General features: G+C 39.8%; 1 protein-coding gene across 4 annotated transcripts in view; it reads right to left on the bottom strand.

Annotated features, from left to right (window-relative positions):
* The window catches only part of LOC127574405 (corticotropin-releasing factor receptor 2), a 163,561-nt gene that overhangs the window by 16,093 nt on the left and 123,148 nt on the right, over positions 1–24,320 (bottom strand). For all 4 annotated transcript variants that reach the window (XM_052023404.1, XM_052023407.1, XM_052023405.1 and 1 more), the window contains 6 exons: positions 21,665–21,780; positions 18,058–18,175; positions 17,022–17,175; positions 16,021–16,081; positions 13,845–13,917; positions 9,016–9,101 (listed from right to left, as the gene is read on the bottom strand). In XM_052023404.1, coding sequence (XP_051879364.1) covers positions 9,016–9,101; positions 13,845–13,917; positions 16,021–16,081; positions 17,022–17,175; positions 18,058–18,175; positions 21,665–21,780 — 608 coding nt within the window. The remainder of the gene's footprint in view (positions 1–9,015; positions 9,102–13,844; positions 13,918–16,020; positions 16,082–17,021; positions 17,176–18,057; positions 18,176–21,664; positions 21,781–24,320) is intronic.

Below are 24,320 nucleotides of genomic sequence, written 5' to 3'. Positions count from 1 at the left end.
GAACTGGTTTATTTTCCCGCCTTGCGCGGGCCCTTTAAGGGAGAATGTTCCCGCCCAAAACAACCGGCAATGACATAAGTCCTACGTCATCAGGACTTTCCCGCGCGCGGGTTCTCCCCGTCGCTCGGAAAGACGAGGCCCGCCGCCATCTTGGGCCTCGTCGCTCCGACGCCGCGCGACCCAACTGCTGAGCCGGTTCGCCCGACTAGTGAGTCGCCACAAGTGAAACATTTGCTCTTTCCTCCCTTGTTTTTTTTTAAAATGCTGGGATACATTTCATCCAGACCTGCTGATGTATCTACTTTCAAAGATGCTAAATCCTTTAATATTTCCTTCCTCATTATGCTTATCTCATCTAGTATTTCACATAAACCTTTCTTAATTACATTGCATGCATCATCCCTCTCCTTGGTGAGACTCAATATTTATTAAGAAATGTACCTACGCCTTCTTCCTCCACACAATAAAACCCTACTAGAATTCTAGCCCTTCCTTGCCACTTATGTATGCACAAAACATCTTTCAGTTTTCTGTAATATCATTTACCAATATTTTTACACCATTTCTTTGCTTTCCTAATTCCCCTCATAATTCCAACCCTGCTTTTCTGTAATTTTCTATCACTTTCCAGTGTTGAGCTCTGTACATGTCATTAACATAGAAAACAGAAAAACTACAGCACAATTCAGGCCCTTCAGCCCACAAAGCTGTGCAGAACATGTCCCTACCCTAGAAATTACTAGGCTTAACCATAGCCCTCTTTTTCTCAGCTCCATGTATCTATCCAACAGTCTCTTAAAAGACCCTATCGTATCCGCCTCCACCACCGTTTCCGGCAGCCCATTCCATGCACTCACCACTCTCTGAGTAAAAAACTTACCTGACATCTCCTCTATACCTACTCCCCAGCACCTTAAACCTATGTCCTCTTGTGGCCAACATTTCAGCCCTGGGGAAAAGCCTCTGACTATCTACCCGATCAATACCTCTCATCATCTTATATACCTGTTAGGTTCCCCCTCATCCTCCGTCGCTCCAAGGAGAAAAGGCCGAGTTCCCTCAAACTGCTTTCATAAGGCATGCTCCGCATTCCAGGCAGCATCCTTGTAAGTCTCCTCTGCACCCTTTCTATGGCTTCCACATCCTTCCTGTAGTGAGGTGACCAGAACTGAGCACAGTACTCCAAGTGGGGTCTGACCAGGGACCTATATAGCTGCAACAATACCTCTCGGCTCCTAAATTCAATTCCCCGATTGATGAAGGATAGTACACCATATGCCTTCTTAGCCACGGAGTCAACCTGCTCAGCCGCTTTGAGTGTCCTATGGACTCGGACCCCAAGATCCCTCTGATCTTCCACACTGCCAAGAGTCCTACCATTAATACTATATCCTGCCAACATATTTGACCTACCAAAATGAACCACTTCACACTTATCTGGGTTGAACTGCATCTGCCACTTCTCAGCCCAACTTTACATCCTATCTATGTTCCTCTGTAACCTCTGACAGCCCTCCAAACTATCCACAACACCCCCAACCTTTGTGTCATCCGCAAACTTACTAAACCACCCCTCCACTTCCTCATCCAGGTCGTTTATAAAAATCACAAAGAGCAAGGGTCCCACTACAGATCCCTGAGGTACACCACTGGTCACTGACCTCCGCGCAGAATACGACCCTTCAACAACCACTCTTTGCCTTCTGTGAGCCAGCCAGTTCTGGATCCACACTGCAATGTCCCCTTGGATCCCATGTCTCCTTACTTTCTCAATAAGCCTTGCATGGGGTACCTTATCAAATGCCTTGCTGAAATCCATATACACTACATCTACTGCTCTCCCTTCATCGATGTGTTTAGTCACATCCTCAAAAAATTCAATCAGGCTTGTAAGGCAGGACCTGCCCTTGACAAAGCCATGCTGACTATCCCTAATCATATTATACCTCTCCAAATGTTCATAAATCCTGTCTCTCAGGATCTTCTCCATTAGTTTACCAATCACCGAGGTAGGACTCACTGGTCTATAATTCCCTGGGCTATCCCTACTCCCTTTCTTGAATAAGGGAAAAACATCTGCAACCCTCCAATCTTCCAGAACCTCTCCCGTCTCCATCGACGATGCAAAGATCATCATCAGAGTCTCCGCAATCTCTTCCCTCGCCTCCCACAGCAGCCTGGGGTACAGCTCATCCGGTCCCAGTGACTTATCCAACTTGATGCTTTCCAAAAGTTTCAGCACCTCCTCTTTCCTAATATCCACATGCTCAAGCTTTTCAGCCTGCTGCAAGTCCCCACTACAATCCCCCAGATCTTTTTCTGTAGTGAATACTGACGTAAAGTATTCATTAAGTACCTCCGCTATTTCTTCCGGATCCATACACACTTTCCCACTGCTGCACTTGATAGGCCCTATTCTTTCGCATCTTATCCTCTTGGTCTTCACATACTTGTAGAATGCCTTGGGATTTTCTTTAATCCTGCCCGCCAAGGCCTTCTCATGCCCCCTTCTGGCTATCCTAATCTCCTTCTTAAACTCCTTCCTATTAGCCTTATACTCTTCCAGATCTCTAATATTACCTAGCTCTGTACCTTTTGTAAGCTTTTCTTTTCCTTTTGACTAGATTTACTATAGCCTTTGTACACCACAGTTCTTGTATCCTCTCGTGACTCCCGTCTCATTGGAACATGTCTGTGCAGAACTCCACACAAATATCCCCTGAATATTTGCCACATTTCTTCCGTACTTTTCCCTGAGAATATCTGTTCCCAATTTAATTTTCCAATTTCCTGCCTGAGCCTCATAATTCCCTTTACTCCAAGTAAATACCTTTCTAGTCTGTCTGTTCCTATCTCTCTCCAGTGCTAACGTAAAGGAGATAGAATTATGATCACTATCACCAAAATGTTCACCCACAGAGATCTGACACCTGACCAGGTTCATTTCCCAATACCAAATCAAGCATAGCCTCTCCTCTTGTAGGCCTATCTACATATTGTGTCAAGAATCCTTCCTGAACACACTTAAACTCCTCCCCATCTAAACCCCTCACTGTCTGGAGATGCCAGTCGATGTTTGGGAAATTAAAATCCCCCATCACAACAACTCTGTTATTCTCACACCTTTCTAGGATCTGCTTCCCTATCTGCTCCTCAATATCCCTGTTACTATTGGGCGGCCTATAAAAAACACCCAGTAAAGTTATTGACCCCCTTCCTGTTCCTAACCTCCACCCACAGAGACTCCATAGACAGTCCCTCCACGACGTCCACCTTTTCCGCATCAGTGACACTATCTCTGATCAACAGTGCCATTCCCCCACCTCTTTTGCCTCCCTCCCTGTCCCTTCTGAAACATCCAAAACCCGGCACTTGAAGCAACCATTCCAGTCCCTGAGCCATCCAAGTCTCCGTAATGGCCACCATGTCATAGCTCCAAGTATTGATCCAAGCTCTAAGCTCATCCGCCTTGTTCACAATACTCCTTGCGTTAAAATAGACACATCTCAAACCTGTCTGAGCACGTCCCTTCTCTATCACCTGCCTATCGTACCTACTACTAGCTTTCTCTATTTGAGAGCCAAACGCCTCTTCCCCAGTCTCTCCAGTTCGGATCCTTTTTGCCTTTTTTTTTACCTTTCCTAAAGGGACTCTAGATTTGAGAGTTCCATGCTTTTTCTTAGTGGTACCATATTTAATACACTTTATTATCTCCTCCTTGAATATCTCTCCCACTCCCCTGATGCTAATTTATTGTCAAGTGGCCACTTCAAGTCCACTTTTTCCAAGTCATGTCTCAAGCTCAACAAAACTGTCCTTTTTCCATTTGATATCTTCTGACCTTTGTCCATTTCAACAGCCTCATCTAACTGAATTATGATCACTTCCAGCAAATTGCTCTCTAACTTATATCCTCACTGTCAAGTTTAATTTGCCAAATCTTCTCCAAAATTGTCCTCTCCTGTTGAACTTGTAAGAAACGAGGTAAAAAAATGTTTTCTTGCAGATATCTTAAAAAATATCCGCCACCTATCTTTTTTCTATGCCAGGTAACATCAGTGCCGTTGAACTCTCTCAGGTACTGCAGCAAAGCACCAGGTTAAATTTTGTGAATGTCATACAGAAGTACTTGAACCCATAACATTCTAACTCAGGGCAAAAGTGTTATCATAAAAGAATTTTTCAAAGTCCATTACAATGGTGAAAACAAGTTAACTGGATTTAGCCCATGATGACTGAGTCATGATTTGAAAGACTTTTGAAAGAGACGATAGAGGTAGCAGAATCAGAAGATTTCTGATAGAAAACTGAACTGAAGCCTGAATGGCGGCCTCTATAAAAACAGAAAATGTCAGAAACACTCTACAAATACCCAAGTCACTAACTTTGTTTCTCTTTTCAGAGGCTGTCTGACCTGCTCAGTGTTTCCAGCATTTATATGTTTTAATTTCAGATTTTCAGCATCTGCTTTTTTTTTATTTTCAATTGCTATGAAGGAAGATTTGAGAGCAGGGGAAATGAGTAGCAATTTAGAATCAAGCTGCATAGTTTGCAAAGATATCTTATGTGCAGCAGAACAAATTGTCAACAGGTTTGAAAATATGTACAATGATCTCGAGGTTGATTAATGTCAGTGAGCCAGCAGAGATTGGATGATTGAATGAGTTAAAATTCAGTGAGAGGAGTCAGACAGCACTGTTCTGTGTGAAGGGTTAAAGAGAAAAATTGGAATTATTGAATTCCGGAGATCAATCCCTGATGCAGTCAAGGATTGTATACATTTTTTTGCCAAAAGAGAGGTGAAAGCAATGCTCCAAAAATGAAGAAAGAATCTTAATGACTGAGGAGATTGTAATGATAAAGTCCAGGGGACATTGCATGATCTGTGTCTCAGCATGTTTCGTCTAAAGGGCTACCGTAGATGCCTTTAAAAAAAGTTCTCACAAGATGAGCTTCACTTTAGAGCCAATCCCTTGCTGTCCCATTGAAAAGTGAGGCATTAAGAAACAATGATGTAGTATTGAAATCAGCCACTGGCTGTTCACCACCTCTAGTGAAGAGTCAGGTTATGAAAATAAAAAAAATGCAGATATTGGGAATCTGAAACAAAAACAGAAACTGCTAGAAACACTCAACAAATCAGGAAACATCTGTGGAAAGAAAAACAAAGTTAGGGTTTCATGTCCAAGACACTTTATCAGTTTACTTGGTGCAGGTTATTGCAATACCATTCTATATCTGGTTCCATGTGAGCAGCGTAAGATAAGGGTATGACTCCCATGTTCCTTTTTACTGAGAATCAGAGCTATTATAGCACATTCCAATGCAAAAACAGTATGCTTTACAGATCAAAGTTGATCAGGTATTTTTCTTCTTATGAAGTAAATAGTCTAATCTTGCTCTTTTCAAATGGTTACCTATTCATTATGAATCACTTTAGGCATTTCCCTACATCACCATGCCAAAGCTGGCAATTCAGCAGAGGCAGGGAATCACGTTCCATCTGTGAAACATGGGCAGAATGAACTTGTAGTTTCTCTACATCCACATATGGGTGGCACAGTGGTGTGGTAGGAGAATTGTAAGGGCAGGGGAGGGGAGGGTGTAATGGGTATGTGAGAGAATAGATTACAGGAAAATAAGTAGAGGAATGGGATTAATGAGAATGCTCTGAGAACCTGCAATAGACTTGATGGAACAAATGGCTTCTTTCAATGGAAATTGCTGGTTGAAAATTTGATTTAAATCTCTTATCTCCCTGTGTAGAGAATCACAGGGGAAGGATTACTGAACATATTACCAAGAAAGTCCAATTCTGTCTTGTCTCTTCTGCAAAAAATTACATGGAGGTTAGGAGAAACTATCCACTAAACTTAGATTGTATAGAAAAGAAATAGGCATAAAGTAAGCCCATGTTAACCAAAATTCATTGTGTATTATTTGAATGTTGAACGAATAGGCAATACTTTAGGAGCTCAATGATAGAAACTATATCTTTTTTGGTTTAGATCACTCCCTTAAAATATTTGTGCCTTCAAAATATTAGGCAGAGGTCACCATATCCAGATCACAAGTTTTTAGAAAAGTTAAAATTTCAGTAGTTAATTCTAAACTATGACGTATGAATTTTGAATGTCAATCAACTGATGATTTTGCTCATTCAGCTGCAGACCAGCATGTGTTAAACCTGACACCATTAGACTCATGAATATTTTTCATTAAAGTTAATCTGCTGAGTACCGAATATGAATTGCAGTTCTGACATAATGCGCATGTTTTCTATAAACTGAAGATGTAAGTGTCTGATACCCATCACAACTAAAAAAGAGGGAGGTCAAAGCCAGGTCAATGTATGCATATGATGTTCCAAAGTAAGGGATGGTTTGAAATCCCCAATAACATTTCTCAGGATCATTGCCAGCACTGATCGCCGATCCCACGATGTGCAAGAACAGCTTTTGTTTATACAATAAAGCAAAATACCGCAGATGCTAAAAGGACATTAACTGGAAAACTTAACATTGTTTGATCTCTCCATAATGTTTGATCTGTGAAGTATTTCCAACAATTTTTGGTAATATTTTCACTGAGGACCTTTAATATGATTAACATTCAAGATGCTTCATGCTAAATTATCAAACAGAAGTTGACATTGAATCCCAATAGGTATCAGAATGGCAGGTGACCTAATGTTATGTGTTAAGGAGGTTCTGAAAAGTAGAACGGTAGAGTAGGAAAGAGATTCAGTGAGAGAACACGGTAGCATAGCGGTGTGGGCGGCATGGTAACATAGCGGTTAGCGCGACACTATTACAGCGCCAGCGATCGGGGTTTGATTCCCGTCGCTGTCTGTAAGGAGTTTGTATGTTCTCTCATGTCTGCGTGGGTTTCCTCCAGGTGCTCTGGTTTCGTCCCACATTGCAAAGACGTACGATTAGGTTAATTGGGTTTTAAATAGGCGGCGCGGACTACTTGGGCCGGAAAGGCCTGTTACCACGCTGTAAATAAAATTTTTTTAAAAATTAAATTTTAAAAAAACATTTGGTAAAACCATTTAAAGCCTAGAAGGGCAGCTACCTTTAATTAGTTTGGCACATCATATGCTGAAGAGCCTGTTCCTGTGCTGTTCTATGTCCTATGTTCTATTTCAGAGGTTTGCAGGACTAGAGGAGACTAAAGTGGGCCTGGACCAGGGAGGAACTGAAAGCAACAATGAAAATTTTTAATTCAAGATTTTCCTTTACTGGGAGCCTAACATGGATCCACGGGAGGTCGGTTAATTGGACTCGGTTAGAGTTTTTGTTGACTTCAAGCTTAGGGAGGCTAGAACAAAGGAAGCTGTCTAGCAGTGCATTAGCATTATCATGCCCAGAATAAAACTGAATAGAGGTGACAACAGCAGGGAGGTTGAGATAGGTGGAGGCCTGTGACGTTACAGAGTGGAAATAATTTGCTTTGGTGATAGCACACATATACAATGTGAAATTAATCCTGGGGTCAGAAACATAACACAGTCTGATTCAAACTTAAACAGCTGTTAAGGTGAAGATGGAGTCAATGGCTAAGGAATGAAGTTCATGGCGTGGAAAAAAGACAAAGACTTCCATCTTCCCAAAATTCATGAGCCAATTTTGAGGTGGTGGAGAGGTCAGGCAAGATGGTTATGAGGCAGAGCTAGTGTTGACAGTGCAATTGATGCTCTGTTTCCAGATGAGGTGCTTTGAAATGGCAATTACTATCACATGGAAGTGGACTCTTGTAAAGACCCTATCAAGTAAAGACAATATATTTCTGAATGTTGAGTTTTTAAGACAAGTTTGGTGGTTTCATTTTTGCTGAATTTTAACTGAACTTAAATTCTCAAATAGTTTGGTCTAATATGAATTCACCTTCTCTGGATCATGAATCTAGGATCATAAATACAATTTTATATGATGTCACAATATTTCTCCATTGGATTTGGCCTCACAACTGGTTTCAAGTTCCAGAACCACTCTCAGTTCTGATGAAGCATCAACCTTGTTAGTTTCCCCCTCTGCAGATGCTGCTCAACCTGCTGAGTATTTCCAGCATTTTCTTTTTTATTTCAAATCTAGTTCACTGTGGAGGGATGAAATTTTTTTTTCTTGACTAGATGTAAGCATTTCCTCTGGAAGGAGAATCTTGAACAATGATACAACATTTTAATCATTAGAGCTAAGCCATTCAGGATGGATAACAAGAAGCACAAATTTCACACAAAGGGCACTGAAATATGGAAATCTCTGACATCAACTGAAATTTTCAAGATAGAGATAGATTTTTGTTCAGTCACAATATCAAGAAATCTGGATTAAATGCTGCTGAAATATTGATCAAATATGACCAAATTGAATAGCAGAACAGAGTAACTGAATAGCCAAGCAAGTCTTGTTTCTATATTCCAGGGGATTCTTCAGGAAACTAGATCGTAATCCACCCCTTAACATGGACAACACAAGATAACCCTCAACCCAATACATGACATGAAAATCTATGGCTGGACATGTTACATGGATAGGTTGCTTTTTTGAGGCTTTGATTGGGGAACAGAACTTTACAAAGTAACCCACACCTTGAATATTTATACTGTATACTTGATGACATTATAAACCTGAATTTTCAGGAGGCATTTGGCTAGGTTTCATGTCTGTGGTTAATGGATAAGGTAAAGTGTTACAAGTAGACACCAGATTTGATGCATTATACCAGCTGGTTTAAAAACAACAAACAGTCAAATCACAAGCAGTAACTTTTCAAGGACAGAGATTGAGTGGGACATTTATTAATGTAAGGAGAAAGGAAGTATCATAGATAGATATGATGGATTATGAGAGCTAGAAATAAAGGATGTATTCAGCTTCAGCAGAGATCTCCTTGATTTTCACTTTGATTAGTACAAACAGATGGTGATTCTAATCATTAATGATTCATTTTGTCAGCACAAAATGAGTTTAAGCTCAGTACGTATATAATGGATGGTTTGTATTCATTTACCTATACTGCATTGTCTCAGATGTGGTTGATGCCCTCAATTTTGTCATCAGGATCCTCACAATGTTGAAGAGAAAGATAAAATTCACCTGTTCAAAAAACAAAGGGGTATAAGTATATCTTATACTGGAAAAAATTTAAGACCTTGCTATTACAGAATGTAAATTATAGTACATGAAAAAGGCTTTCTTTGAAATTCCATTCCTTTTGCATTCTAAAATTCCCTGATTATAATCTTAGGACATCCTAAAATCCTTTACTGCTAAATGATTTAGTGATGTTATTTCATGGGGAAAATGGTATTGTCCTGGCTTTATATTAAAAAAACTTGGTAAATTATCAGCAGTGGTGGCATTACAATAGACAACACTAAATTTCAGGTCACCTACTTTACCAATAGTGGTGCGTACACAGTGAGAGGGGAGGGTGGGTAGTGTTCATCATAAGTGATTGGAGTCTTGCAGAACTGTCAAAATCATTCCCGGTCGCATACCACAATATAATTTTTCTTTTATTTGTCTTTTTGATGCCTGCCATTCAGGGCAAATAAAATTCCCTGAACATCTGAAAAGTTGGCTAATCCAATGACAAACTTCTGGTCATTTGGTAAAGACATAAGTATGTTTCTGAAGAGCACGCCTGGTCAGTAGCATTAAATGTGCTAAATAATACCAAAAATCTGAAGTTCAGTTCTCTCAAGGTCTTACTGCCTATTAACAGAACCCCATAATGTCCCATGAGGGACAAGAAATCAGCAAGGCTCTAAACCCAATTTTGAGTTTATGCAGCATTAACTCAGTTACAATGACAATAGGATCCTTCTCATTTTCATGCTTGCACAGTTTCTTTATTTTGTGCTCCCTCCATGGGTGCTGTGGGCTCCACAAAATGGATCCAGATCAGGATTGTGAGTTATAGTCCTGCTCCAACCCTTTTGAGGTAAGATGGGTAAAACCTAAGCCCAAAAATGAAACCTGGGATCATTTGATTTGTACTATTTTACTGGGTGTGAAATTCAAATCCTATATTGTACTTATCATATTCTTTCACTAGGAAGTTAATTCTCACTGTTGATTTCCTTACACTAGTAACCTCCCCAAGCAGTTTGTTCAGACTAAACTGTGTTCAGCTTTACTCCTGTTATTAATGCGTTACTAGGTGAGAGCTTCACTGCTGGTGTTCTAGATTATTGGATGAGATATTAAACTGTGACTATGGCTCCTCTCCTATGTGGAAGTAAAAGACCTCGTGACACAGGGTCTCCTGCAGTGTCTCTACCAATACCCTAACCAACATTAAGTTACAAATTATTAGGTGATTTATTCTCAAATTTACCGCCATATTTGCCTATTTTTCAAAGTGATAACAATTTAAAAGTGCTTCAATAATTGCATAGCTTTCAAGGACAACACAAAAACACCCACAATGGGCTAATTCTCCACTGCCACAAAATCAATGACCCCTGCAGCACATTGCTGTTGCAGAACAGTGCCAGCACGGTCTTCCACTGAGTGCCTGGTTCCCAGCACTTTGGTGTGACGCACAGGCAACCAACTGGACTCATGGAACAACATCGACAGCTGGTGAGGCCCCACCCCCAACACAGGCTCACCGGCTGCCAGTGTCGTCAGGGCCTCTCAGTGTGTGTGTGTGTGAAGGTCTCTGACATATATAAACATTCATGCCTGGGGCATGTAAAAAATTAAAATATTGTTAAAATATTAAAAGTGGTAATTTGTTCATACTTAAATGTACATTCACCTTTAATTATTTTCAAACAATTAAACCAGTAATAAAAACACAACTCCTTACTTTGTTTTTGGGAGCTGAATGTCTCCCAATCATTTGAATGGGGATTGCTGTGCTTGTAACGGGTTTAACCTAGCACATGATAAGTGGGCAGATTCCCTGAGCTGGGAGGCTTGTAGAGGATCAGGCCACCCATGAGGAATCCTCCATAGTCTGTGTGGAAGAAGCCACCATTGATTTAGGTTAACAGCAGCTCATGTAAACAGGTACCCAGCTGAGTTCCAGCATTAGTATTGCCATTGGTGTGGGAGATCTCTCCCAATGAGTTCCATCCCGCTATTAGGATTTGACCGATATTCCTTGGGAACTTGTAAATTTAGATAACTTTTCCTGGTGTGGCTTTTATTTCAGTCTAAGTTCCCAGCCTGCTTTCTGGTGGTCATTCTCCAGTTGCAGTTTAGTAGCCCTCTATAGACTCTTATCCACTCAGTGAAATGATGACAAGAACTATAAACTGCATTAGTTGAAGTCCAAGCAAATTGCTCCTTGTTTATTTTGTTTCATCTATGCAGACAAACTGAATATTGCTGATGCTGAAGAAAAAGGGATCTTATTTGCAAGTTACATTATCATCATATTTATTAAAGGCACTCTTTGTGCAAATTAACATTTAGTAGCTAGCTAAATGAAAAGAGTTCTAAAAATGTGCCTTCACAAATCTCATTCACAATTTCCCTCAATCGATAGCTGGCCATACCTTCAACTGCTTCAGACCTGAGCTCTGGAAGTTCCAACTTAGATTTTCACTTCTCTATATCTTTCTCCAGTCAGTTTTAAAACTGATTTTTTTCAATCAAATCTCTGGTCTAATGCCTTGAGGTAACTTGGTGTCAAATTTGTCTGAGGATATCTCAGAGAAACACTTTGGGTTGATGAGTCACTAACTTAAAATAACATTTGTCAAATTAAATATATTTTACATGTTAAAGCAAATGCAGTTTCTGTTATCTATATCTCATTTCAGGTTCAACGATTTCTGTCAACCTTTTGCGAAGGTTAATCTGGAAAGTTTTATTGTCAATAGGTCTCAACTGACTAAATCCAAAAATATGGAATTTAAAAGAAATTATGCTGGAATTACAAGTATTTTATCAATCGTCATGTAAAAGAAAATAGGAACAATGTGGACTCTTGCCTTTTAAATCAAAGTGATTTGCAGTTCAGACTAGAAGCACTAAGTTTTAACTCGTTAGTTTATCTGTGAGTCTTCATTAAATACCTGGATGGCCAAGGTATCAATCAATGCATACCAGTGATGTCAACAAATTAAGTCCATCATTGTAAGTACATGCACTGACATAAAGCACAGATTGCTACTTTGTTCCATTCCATTAACTCAATGGTTTGTTCTATTCTACCTTTCATACTGCTGTAATAAATCACGATGAAGAACCAGCTAAAACCTCTCTTAGAGACTTTCTATCACTGATTATATACCCAGATTGGGAACTAAGTGGGATGGCCTTTTCTTTACAGAGACTAAGATTCATATGTAGTTTCTAACTTGAAGCGTCCTCCTGAAATTGGCATAGACAAGTAAAGGTATGTTTTAACACATACATTTAAAAATGAATTGGAGAGACATTTTAGAATTGCTAGTAGAATAATAACCAAGGGCTATCTTCTTCACCTCTAATCACTCTGGTTGTCACATGGTAAACGATATTAGAACTAATTAATCATAGCGATCACTCACTGTTTATTAATGTACAACAGACCCAAAACTAATACAAGGCAAATCTCAGCAGTGTATCTGCATGGAAGGAATTGGTAAAAATGATCTTCTCCCCCAACCTTGTTTGCCTAGAAATTTGATTGGATATCCTTACATTATTTTGATTAAAAATTAATTTAGCCCAGAACAAGCAGATCATCACACCTATAGGGAAATTTGACTGGGTGCTTCTGGTCATCAGTCACAAGTTCCACATCAGGGACGCAAATGATAAGATGGTTCCGCACGCAATGTTCTTTAATCCACAATGCTAGTCTGGGAGATTTGCAGGTAAATGGAAAACTGGCCTAAATCCTCATTGCACCCACATCACTGAATGGGCTACCCTAATGACCCCAATTTTTTTCCTACTCTTGACACCCCCCCCCCCCCATTCTGTAATCCATTCACATTCCCCTCTCTTATGTTATTGCTACTGACACCAGTCATTGTGCTGATCTCCCAAATCCCCTTCCCTTGACACTGGCCCTGATACCTCATCCCTGAAGATAGCTGCAATACAACCCTCCCCTGATGCTAGAGAAACAGAGATCACTGACATAGGTGGGAAGGGGTTGGACCAGGATAGTTTCCAGGTCGGACACTATCCTGTCCCCCCTGATGCTTCTGGCTATCCTGTCTCCCCCAGTATCCATAGCTGGCCCAATCCCAACCAACCTACTTACATGATATGTTCCAACACCAAATATACCGCTGCCCCCCCCCCCCACCCCCTGCCCACTCTCCCCTCCAAATACTGCAGATCAAGCAAGAATCTTGGCTGCCACTTGAACACAGCCTTGGAAGAATAACACTTGTGAATGAAACTGTGCAACACCCAGAAACTTGGAGCCAAAACAAAACACTCACTGTTCCAATGTATTAACCCAATGTCAATGCATCCTTTACAGAACCTCTAAGCAGTTATACCTGCAAAAAGTCAAATTACTCATGTACTGTACTCACAATTTTAGTTTTCTAGTCTGTACCTTGTCATATTAATAAGCTGATCCATGAAATGCAAGCAACATTCAAATGGATTAACATGTGTTTGCAAACTTTGAGGCATGATTTACATCACTAGAGGAAACTCAGCCATGTCTACCTCATGTGAAAAGGCTCTGTTCCCTAAATATCTCATCATGATGAGCACCAAGGCTTCAGAATACAAATCCAACCAGAATTCATTTGGGTTACAGATCAAAAACAAATCACATGGAACAGACCAGTGATTTCCCTATGTAGAGAGATGATACCCCTAATTGACCATAATTCAATCAAATTGGCACCACTGCATTCACACACTTACCAGCAGTACCAGTACAACTGGGCCCTGAACGATGTAGTCCATACGATGTCCCGCTACTTCTCCAAACCAACATCTGTAAACATCAAGACTCATGTAAATTGCCACTCGGCTTTGTTCCAATGCAATCTTGTGGTGGCAATCTGAGTTACTTAGCTGCAGCAGTTTTATAACAAAAAATGACAAAGTTGAAGGCAAAGTGGGAGGAGGGTGTTAATTACATTCAGTACTGTAACTTATGTAAATATCTTGTTAATTACTGAAGTGGGAATTTCTATAGTCATTTTGTTAATACAGCAAATAAATCCTCTTCACCATCTAACAATGATGGTTGGTGGCTCAGTTACAAACCACTGTTGCTACTCAATAAACATTATGCAGAGCTCACTAATAACTGGCAAAGGCATCACGTACTTTCTATGCAGAGCCAGAAGATAAAGGTCTGTGCTGTTAACTAATGTTAGTTAGTTATGTTTGACCTATGGTAAATCTGGGTTGAACAGCAAAGAAATCAGCCAGGGATGCTACTTCTGGTCCCTGTTGGAAGGGTCACATGTAGGCCTTGCAGGAAGAGAACAAGGAGCAGGGATATTTGTGATAACGACCACAGTCACTTAACCTGACAGTCTTTATCTGGGTTTACATGGGAAGAAGCTGGGTGCTATATCAAGGAAGTAAGAATAAGCAACAGGAGGAAAACTGCAGAAGAAAGAAAAAACTTGATGGAAGAACCAATTGTCACTTGTTTAATAAACAGTTAGTATCAAATCACATCTTCAATTTGTTTCCTTTTTCTAATATTTGGTCTATCTTACTGGAAAGATCCCATCCCAATCAGACTTCTTGAAGCATCTTTATCATCTTAGTCAGGTTTGGATGGTGTTGACTATTTGATTTGAAACAAAAAATAACCATGCCTCAGTTTAATCTTTGTTATGCTAGACGTTTGAGGAACTAAGAAAGTGTGTCATTCTTTCACAAGTCATTGATGAATAATTGCCATTTTAACACTGGATTCACTAACTTCTTCACCTGTACCATCAAAGGAGAGGAATCTAAGATCTGAAACCATTCAATGCTTTGTTCACCACCCACCTCACCTTTTCTGAAGGCTCCGATTCCTTGCTAGTTATGGGTCTATGGGCATGGGTTGTCCTCACTGTTACTCACAGTATCTTCAGGTGGATAAAGTGACCATTATATTTGCCTATGTGACAATAATGTTTACATTTCAAAAATACCTCGAAATGCTTTAGAACTTAAAAGATCTGTGAGTTGCAAGCAAGCAATAATTCCTTCTTAGTGTCAAATGGATATCTATCTAAATTTTTATCATCAACTTTCCTTCTCCTGTGCCAAAATCTTACACCCATAAGTTTATCAGAAGATCAGTAGATTTATGTGCGTAAACAGGGTTTCTATTGCATGTGGCAATGCTAAGGTGGGAAGCAGAGGAAAAACAGAGCTCTTGGTAGGACAAAGGGTATTTTTCAATCAGATTATACATATAGTTCCAGTTAAGGAAGTAGTAATGAAGTACAAAGTCTTTCTTCTATTGTGGGAGCTAGTTATGTTTCTAACTAAATGATAAATACTGAAGGATTCTAGGGTAGGGGATTTCAGTATTTTACCTTCCATCCACATCTTTTCAAATAATATTTAAGGCATTAATAAGCATTTTCTTGTGAAAGCAGAGGCTGGTAGGCAACTGGAGAACCATGTTGCATCAATGGAATCTATGCTTTAAATCCTTACAAATCCCAACAACTATCAATTTATCCTCATCCACAATAATACAACCTCTGGAGCAGTATTTTTTTATTCACCCATTCTCTGCACAGCTTCACCCTTTGCTCTTTTGAAACCTTCCCAAGTGTGTTCTTGTCTCCTGCAGTTCTCTTTCCAAAATACTTTACCTTTAAATATATTTCCAGTTAAAGGAACTAATTAAATAGAAATCTGCACTGCTGCTATTACCACTTTAATTGTCCTTTGCATCTCTCTTTGGTCAGCCAGCTCTTGTTTTAAGACTTGGCAAGACATGGGAAAACTAGAATATCCATGTCTATGAAAAGAGAGAGTTTTAACAGAACATCGGGTTTTTCCTTTGTGCATTAAAAAAACAAAAAGAGTATTATAAAACACACAAATACCCTTGACTTCTTGGTATAGTACTTACTCTTCATTTTCGTAATAAAGTTTGCCTATAACCCAGGCTACAATGATGGGACAAGGGATACCTATAGAAGAAAAATACCTCTGAGTTCAACTGAATGCAAGCAGTTTTTGACAGAATGGATCTCAGCTGTAAAATGATACCACATAAGCATACCGAACAGAGGATAGATTGTTAATTGATGTTGACAACAACGTATGACATGGAAGGTGTGACTGGAACTAAGTGTGACATTTTAGAACTGCATGTTATCAGCAAACTTTATAATATACAGTGCTGGATCATGCTTCACAGTGGGCAATGTTTCCACAGGGAATCATCATACAGACCCTCTGCTTTTCAGTGCATCTTCAGCTCCCCTCATCTGCCACTGCATCATGCAAGTATGGTGCACACTGGGGGGTGAAATATCATCACACTTCACCTCCTGCTTTGCTGTCCAGTGGGTCCAGCATCAGCTCTAGAATGTGCTGAGCTGAGTGGCTTTTCAACTTTACACCAGCTATGGCTGATTTACAATGTGACCATTTATTCAAATAGGGTCACCAATCTTCTTTGAAAATGTGCATTTAGCTAAGACTTTTTTGTTTGATATATGTACATTTTTAATTCATTAACTGTAATGCAATGTTTTAACTAAATGCAATTTTCAAAAAAAACTTTTAAATTATGCTCTTAATTATACTTATAATCCATTTCAACATAGTTAAATGTCCCTGGAAGTTCATTCATTAGGACTGTGCTGGGAGCAGGGGTTCAGGATCCACTGATTGAGGCCTGGTTGCCATTTCATAGATAGGCAGTGGAATGGAGACCTCCCACATGGCCCACCTGCAGGATAAGTAAGTGCATCTGTAGAACAAGCACGGGGGCTGAGTACAATAAACTGGATTGATCCTAATCTGGCCCACAATTCATGTGCACGCTTCTGTGTACAGTATGTTTATCTTACATCAACTATATCTATGTGCCTCAATCAGACCATCAAAAGATCCCTTACTTACACCATCCAATGAACAGAAATTTCCACTTGCGCATTTTGTCTGTGGAGTAGGTCATCACTATAGCTGTATGGAGATAGCACCCCTCCACAAACATCCAGAAGAAATTAGTCACCACAAAGTAGTTGTAGATTGTTGTGACAAGACGGCACCAGGGCTGAAAAATAAATTAAACAATTCATTTTACACACAGGGACACACGCACATGGCGTGGAGGCCCAGCAAATAAGCTGTGGATTGGTGATTTGGGGGCAGAGCTCAACAAGCCCGGTTTGAGACTCCTGCCACTGTGCTGAACTCCACACCCCATTCTCATATCGGCACTCCTGCCATGTGAGCTTCAAATGCCCAGAGTGAAAACTGGCATCAGGCATAGTTACACTGAGATACATATTTATGCTTATTTCTTAACACCCGTTTACTTCTCCAAATTCTCTTTTCTACTTCTTATGTCCTTCTTCCTCACTATTCATTTTCCTTTCCACTGCTGCATTTGTCAAGCGCCAGCTGATCTTCTGATAACCTCCCAAAGTGTTCTTTAATTATAGGTTGTCCAGATTGTAACCATTGACATGCCTTTCAACCATGGAGGGCATTCTAACTAAGTTGCTGAAGATTTGCCTGTGAATCTCACTGTAGAGCTTTTGTGCAACTTCACCATAGCCAAGGGATTGTTAATCCATTCACATGCACCCACAGTACCCTGGTTGAGACCGAATAACTCAATATAAAATGGGGAACTGAGGTTGGTGTCCTCCTGGCCTGCAGAGGCCTGTACTTCAATAGATAGTGAAATTGATTGTTATATCCCTAGAGAAGCATTTTAAAATATTCCAGGAAAGCAGGGCATGAATCCTGAGAGATCACCCGTTCACTTTCCTAATCCAAGGACAATTGTGGTACTTGGTACTGGTGACCCTTGCTGACATCTGCTAACTCAGTACAGAGCAGCAATGGGCCAAAAGAGAGTCTAACCTGTAATGCCCAGTTACACATTAGCCAGGCATTTACCAATCTGAGCTATGTTGCAAGAGCTTACCTCATTTCTCTCATGTATTTCTTCATCAATCATTTGCATCAGGAACCACAGAATATTCCTCAAAATGAAAGTGGTTATCAGATTCCAATGAATGATATTCCGAAGGCATCTAATACTCCTGTTCCAGCCAACACAAAGAAAGACTGATCAATTAAAACTGTACTAGGCTTCCTCAAGCATGTGGTGTAAAGACTAGGCATAGTTATTTATAAGAAGGTTTACAAAACAATGGAAGGTTTAACAAGGAAATAAAAATTGATGGATATAGTAAAAGTTAAACTGCTGTGAACTCTCAGTGAGGTAGGTTTGTTACATTCTCAGGCCATTTCCAATTTGCAAATAGAAAATAAAAACAGAAAATGCTGGAAATTCTCAGCAGGGGCATGCAACATATGTGAAGGGGAAAAAGAGTCACTGCTTCAGGTCAATGACCTTTCATAGTTTCTCATTTTCTGCACAAGCCATTTTTTATTTGATGGTTCTTCTATCCACATTTTTTTCTTTCAACAATCTGCTGTAATTATCAGGAGACACAAGAGACTGCAGATGCTGAAATATGGAGCAGCAAACAATCTGCTAGGGGAACTCAACAGATCGAGCAGCATCTGTGGAGGGAAAGGAATTGTCAATGTCTTGGGTCAACACTGAGGTCATGATGCAGGGATTCAACCCAAAATATTGACAAATGATTCCCTCCACAGATGCTGCTCGACCCACTGGGCTCCTCCAACAGATTTGTTTGTTACTGTAATTGTCAACCTTACATATTGATCATTGAGGGATTAGATAGTAGAATGGGGGAGATAATGGGCTCCACATTCAAACTCAAACTGATTGGATCCTAGTCCCATCTTTGATAGCTGCTAGAGAGACCTGGGGTAGGGCACATGAACTGGGAAATGAGTTACATGGGCCAGACTGGGGGATGGGAGGAGAGCATTCTGTAATTGTCTTTCTGTTCAGTCCAAAACAGCTGACTGAAGTTATTCCAGTGGCTTCTGAAAACTACATGAGGCAGTGGAGACTTCTGGCATCTTCAATTGGTTTATGCATTTAACATGAGATCAGGCCATTCTCTGACACAGTGACTTGGTCCTGATTGAAATTCTGCAGCTATGATAATGTAATGTGTGCAGTTGATTGATGCAAGGACTTTAAAGAAATAGGAAAATATACAAAGCGGGTATGTTTTCCTAGTTCTGATATTCTGATGTAATATCCAGAGATCGCAGTAAAGAGGAATAGGAAGGGGGGGGGGTGAAGGGGGAGCTCAGGAAAATTACAATCACCACGGCAGTGGTACTGAGCAATTGTCGGAGCTGTGGGTTGACAAGTCCCCAGGTCCTGATGGACTTTGTCCAAAGGTCTTAACACAAAAGCTCATAGTGTAGAAGATAAGATACTGCTGCAGATGGAAGGTTTGCTGGTTAACATGAAGCAGAGCAGAGCCTCATAAATGGGTCTTTTTTCTGGTTGGCTAGAAGTAAAGAGTGATGTACTACAGGGATCGCTGCTGGGGCCTCAACATTTGATAATTTATAGAAATGACTTGGGTAAAGGTACCAAAGGCATGGGTGCTAAGTTTACTGATGACAAAAACAAAGGTAAGAAAATAGGTTCTGAAGAAGACATGAGGAAGTTACAAAAGATTGAAGAATAGACTAAGTGAAAGGGCAAAGACATGGCAAATGATGTATAACATGGGATAATGTGTAATTGTCCATCATGGCAATAAAAATAAAAAGCTGAGAGACCATGGAGTTCTGAGATGTAGAGGGTTTTCCTGGTGCATCATTTATAAAAGGCTACAACGCAGGTACTGCAAGTACTTACAAAAGCTAATAGAATGCAATTGTATATTGCTAGAGAAACTGAATGCAAAAGTAGGGAGGTTACACTTCAATTATATAAGGACCATTGATGGGACCACACCTGGAGTACTCTGACAGTATTGGTCTTCCTGATTCAAGCAAGGACATTTATGCATTGGAAGCAGTTCAGAGAAGGTTTACTAGACTAATACCTGGAATGAATAGGTTGTCCCGTGATGAAAGATTGGACAGACTGCTAAGGTTCAGAAAATATGAAGGGTGACTTGATTGAAAAATAACATTCTGAAGGATCTTGACAGGATGATGTAGGGGAGATTGTTCCACTTAAGAGAATCCGTAATAGGAATCATTGTTTAATAGTAATGGCTTGGACATTTAAAATGGAGATAAGACTGAGGCGAGTTGTTTTCTCTAAGTTGGCTGTGAGTCTTTGGAAGTCTTCTTCAAAGAGCAGTTGAAGCATAGTTATTAAATATCATTAAGGCAGAGATAGGTAGATCCTTTGTGTCTCCTAGGTAGATCATTGATAGGTGAGGGGGGGGGGTGAAAAACTATCATGGATGAACGGGAATGTGGGAGTTGAGATTGCAATCCATGATGTTATTGGATGGCAGATTTGAGGGGCCAAGTGGCCTGCTGGTACTCCTAATTTGTATATTCACATGTTATCAACCTGGAATATTAACTGTTTCTCTATCCACAGATGCTGCCTGAGCTGCCAAGTATCTCTAGCACTTTGTGTTTATACTTTGGATTTCCAGGATCAGCAGCTTTTTGCTTTTCTAATTAAACAATAAAATAGCCTTCACGATTTATTTGCTTTAAAGCAATGCCATTGCAGTGGACACCACCGCAGTGGTTACCTATATTGCTAACCACTTGTCTTCACCAAAGGTGTCTGCTGTAATGGCATTTTGGACATTATAAGAAAGAGGTTGTAATGGTGCAGATTGTAATTGCATTGGGGTTAATATGAGAGAAGAATCCATCTCATTTCGGTTTGGGGTAATGATAGTCAAGGGCAACATTCATGAAATTACGTGTTTGTGTCCAACTGCACAGTGAACACTGTTGTAACAGCTCAGTCTCTCTCAGTAGGTTCTTTGGTTCAGTTTGCCACATGAATGCAGCTGGTATCTGAATAACATCAATTTAGAAATGTCAGATTTCATAACAGCGCAGCAACACATTTCCCTCAAGAATAGAAAATGCATGAATGAAACGATGCAGGAGTACACTTAATCACCATGGATGAGGCTTATAGCTACCATCACACAAGAGACTCCTTCTGTCCAATATGCAGAAAACCCTCTTCCGGGTCTCAGAAGGACATCTTTGCACAATTAGTTAAGCGACAAGTTCAGTAGAAGTTGATTATTTCCTCCAGAAGAGTTATGAAGAATAAAGGAACAAAGGCTGACATTTTCAACTCAGTCGGTTACAAACAAATCCAGAAGACAATCTCCACACTGAGTTATATGGTTTGCAATAACATAGAAAACTTTGGATACAGAATCAGTTGGGTTGCTTAGAGGAGAAATGGTTACGAATGGGAAATGAGAACATTAATGCATGCAGAGAAAGCAAGGGGGAATTTTACAGTAGACAATATAAAGCAAGACATGCTGAATAAGAGGAATTTGCACATTTGTGTTCTATGTTCTAATGATGTTGCTAGTCAGTTAAATCAGGGTGGTTGGCCAGTGGCAAAATTCCAGCATACTTTGTTAGTTACCAAATAAAATAATGTTAAGTTCACAGTGAATGTTACATACCTTAAACAGAGGAAGAGTACAAAGGCGATTATTAGGACTCCAGTAGAGATAGAATGACCCAGATAGTTGATGATGAGGACAATCTTATAGTGGACTTCATAGACTTCATATGTTTTCTGAAATAAAATGTGAATAAAATACAATGTTTTTATTTAAATGAAGCTCTTGCCCACTTTGTAATTACTTGATAACCAAATTCATCAGGTCAATTAGGTAGAATTGGTCATTGAACAAATTTAGGCAAGCAAGAAACCAGCATACTAAAGCCCAGGATTTGACTCTAGGTCATCAAATATTTAGACTCTGAATTTTGCCGATCTTGCCGATCTCCTGATGGAATTTGGGAGATTGGCAGTCTCTCCCGTCAATGAATCTCATGCCACACTGGTGTCATGGGCATGGTCATACGACTTGCCATCAAGCATGCTGGTAATATTAGCATTAAAAGGTACCCTCACAAGAAACTGTTTCTTTCAAGTGTAGGAAGAGCAAAAAGGTGTATCATCGTACTACCAACCTGTTCATGTTTATCATTTCAATGGGCAAAACTTATATTTATTCCATGTTGGAAGTGAACATAATCTGACATAAACATGTCTTAAACGGAATCATATTGTATTTCAAGCAACAACAAATAATTTGACCAGCCTTTTAGTGTTACTTGAACATTTACACTAGAATATAATAGAACCCTGACAACGTATATCTGTTGTTCATGGTGAGGAACAGTTAAAGAAAGAGGGGCCTGCTGAACATTTATCAAAGCATCTGATATCATTATGTTTAATATTATAATAAAAGCAAGATACAACTTGGTCATATTATTTTGTTAATACATATATTTTTTTCAAGCAGCAGTGGCAGCTAGTTCATTGATGATTAATGACCAGGGGCCAATCAAAGTCTTTTATAATCTTGGTCAGTTCCACACTGCAGGAATCCTGATCCCATCCTGACATATGACATTAGATGTCCCAGTGCTCCTGTCAACTGCTGGTTCTCTGTGGCTAAATGTGAGATCTCTACCTGATGCCCACATACTAGGCATGAATAGGAATAAAAGATTACAGGACACTGGTACAAAATGGTTGGTGTTATTGTCAATCGGTGGTCTTAAGGTATGACTTGTGCATTATGCAAGGGTTCAATAAAGTGGATGGGGTTTCAGCGGAAAAGGCCAGATCTCTGTTAACATTCACCTTCTTTCCCTCCTAGATGCAGCTCTTGGGTTAGGCAGACTCTAGTCCACAGGTGACAGATAGGGCACCAGAAAAAGCCAAGGTCAGGGTAGAAGACAATGATTATTTCACTTACTGAATAAACATACACATCTCATGCTTTGTAGGTGGACAAATGTTGGATACCAATCTCTATGATAGAAACCACAAAATAAACTACATAATTAACAGCATTTCCCCCCATCTCCTACCATCCCTGTCCCAGAATGAGCCTGTTTGTACCTGGGATTTCACTCATTCAGAGGCTTCAAGTCACTCAGCAGTGCAGATGTGCTGAAAAATCTTGTCAGAGCCTGGATTCCTACATTGGAGGTTGCCTAATGAGGTAAAGGCCAGGGGATTCCTGCCCAATGCTGGAGCAAGTGGTCTGCTTTGTGACAAGTAGTTTGTTGGCTCAGCAATCAGATCTTGCACTTTTTAACCTACAGTGAGCTAACTGACTGGCAGTAAGTGTGGACAGGATAGATGGAGGTCAGGAAAACCTCAAGAAAACTTATAAAGAGAGCTTACATTTAATTTGCTAGACCAGATTCCTTCTCAAATTACTTTTTATCCTCTGTTGAGTCCTCACTACCTGAGCCCAAAGGCATTATTCAACTTTAGTACTGCAGTTACTCAGAATGAGGTAGAACAGAAGTCCAAATCCCCACTCCATCTTTGCTGCCCATTGTCTTGTTTCTGCCAGACTTTGCACTGGCCTCTGCCAGTGTTTCTCCTATGCATCCCCAGCTATGTTTATTTCTAAGTTCACTCATTTTTTGGATGGTGACATTACTGTCAAGATTGGCACTCGTCTGTCTCTAGTTTCTCTTAAAAGTTGCTGGTCAGCCATCTTCTTGATTAATTCCTTCAGTGTGTGTTAACATTACATTGTTTGAAATTGATTCTACTATGATGGGTTCACTTGGAATTCATTTTTCCATTCTTTTAAACAAGGAAATTTACTGGGTTTTCTAACACACTAAGGAACAGTGATCAAACAATGAAAATGTTTAACAGAACATGGGAATAAAAGAAATTCAAGACAAGGCCCCAGACACATAAATTTAAGAGGCTAGATAAAAAAAGCAACCAGAACAATATATTTGAAGAAGATTGCAACACCATTTCAGTAGAAGACAACTGAAATATCTTTAAAGGTATAATGCTAATTCTGCAAAAGAAATACAATCCCATAACCAATAATCTGATAATAAGCAAATGTTAACCCATATGTTTAACAAATTATAAGTAAAACATCTAAACAAAAAATGGTTGTATAAATTCCACAGGAAGATGAAGGAACACATTGATATAAATAAGCAAATCAAGAAATATTTTAAGAGTGCCAAGAGAGAAGTGCAGTCCGAGACAACAATTACAAATGAGGCAAAGCATAACAGCAAAACATTATTTCATCATGGGAACAGTCACAAAAG

Source organism: Pristis pectinata, chromosome 9, assembly GCF_009764475.1.
Source record: "Pristis pectinata isolate sPriPec2 chromosome 9, sPriPec2.1.pri, whole genome shotgun sequence".
Taxonomy (NCBI): domain Eukaryota; kingdom Metazoa; phylum Chordata; class Chondrichthyes; order Rhinopristiformes; family Pristidae; genus Pristis; species Pristis pectinata.
The sequence above is the reverse complement of the archived record's forward strand: the minus strand, read 5'-3'. Positions and strand labels throughout refer to the sequence as shown.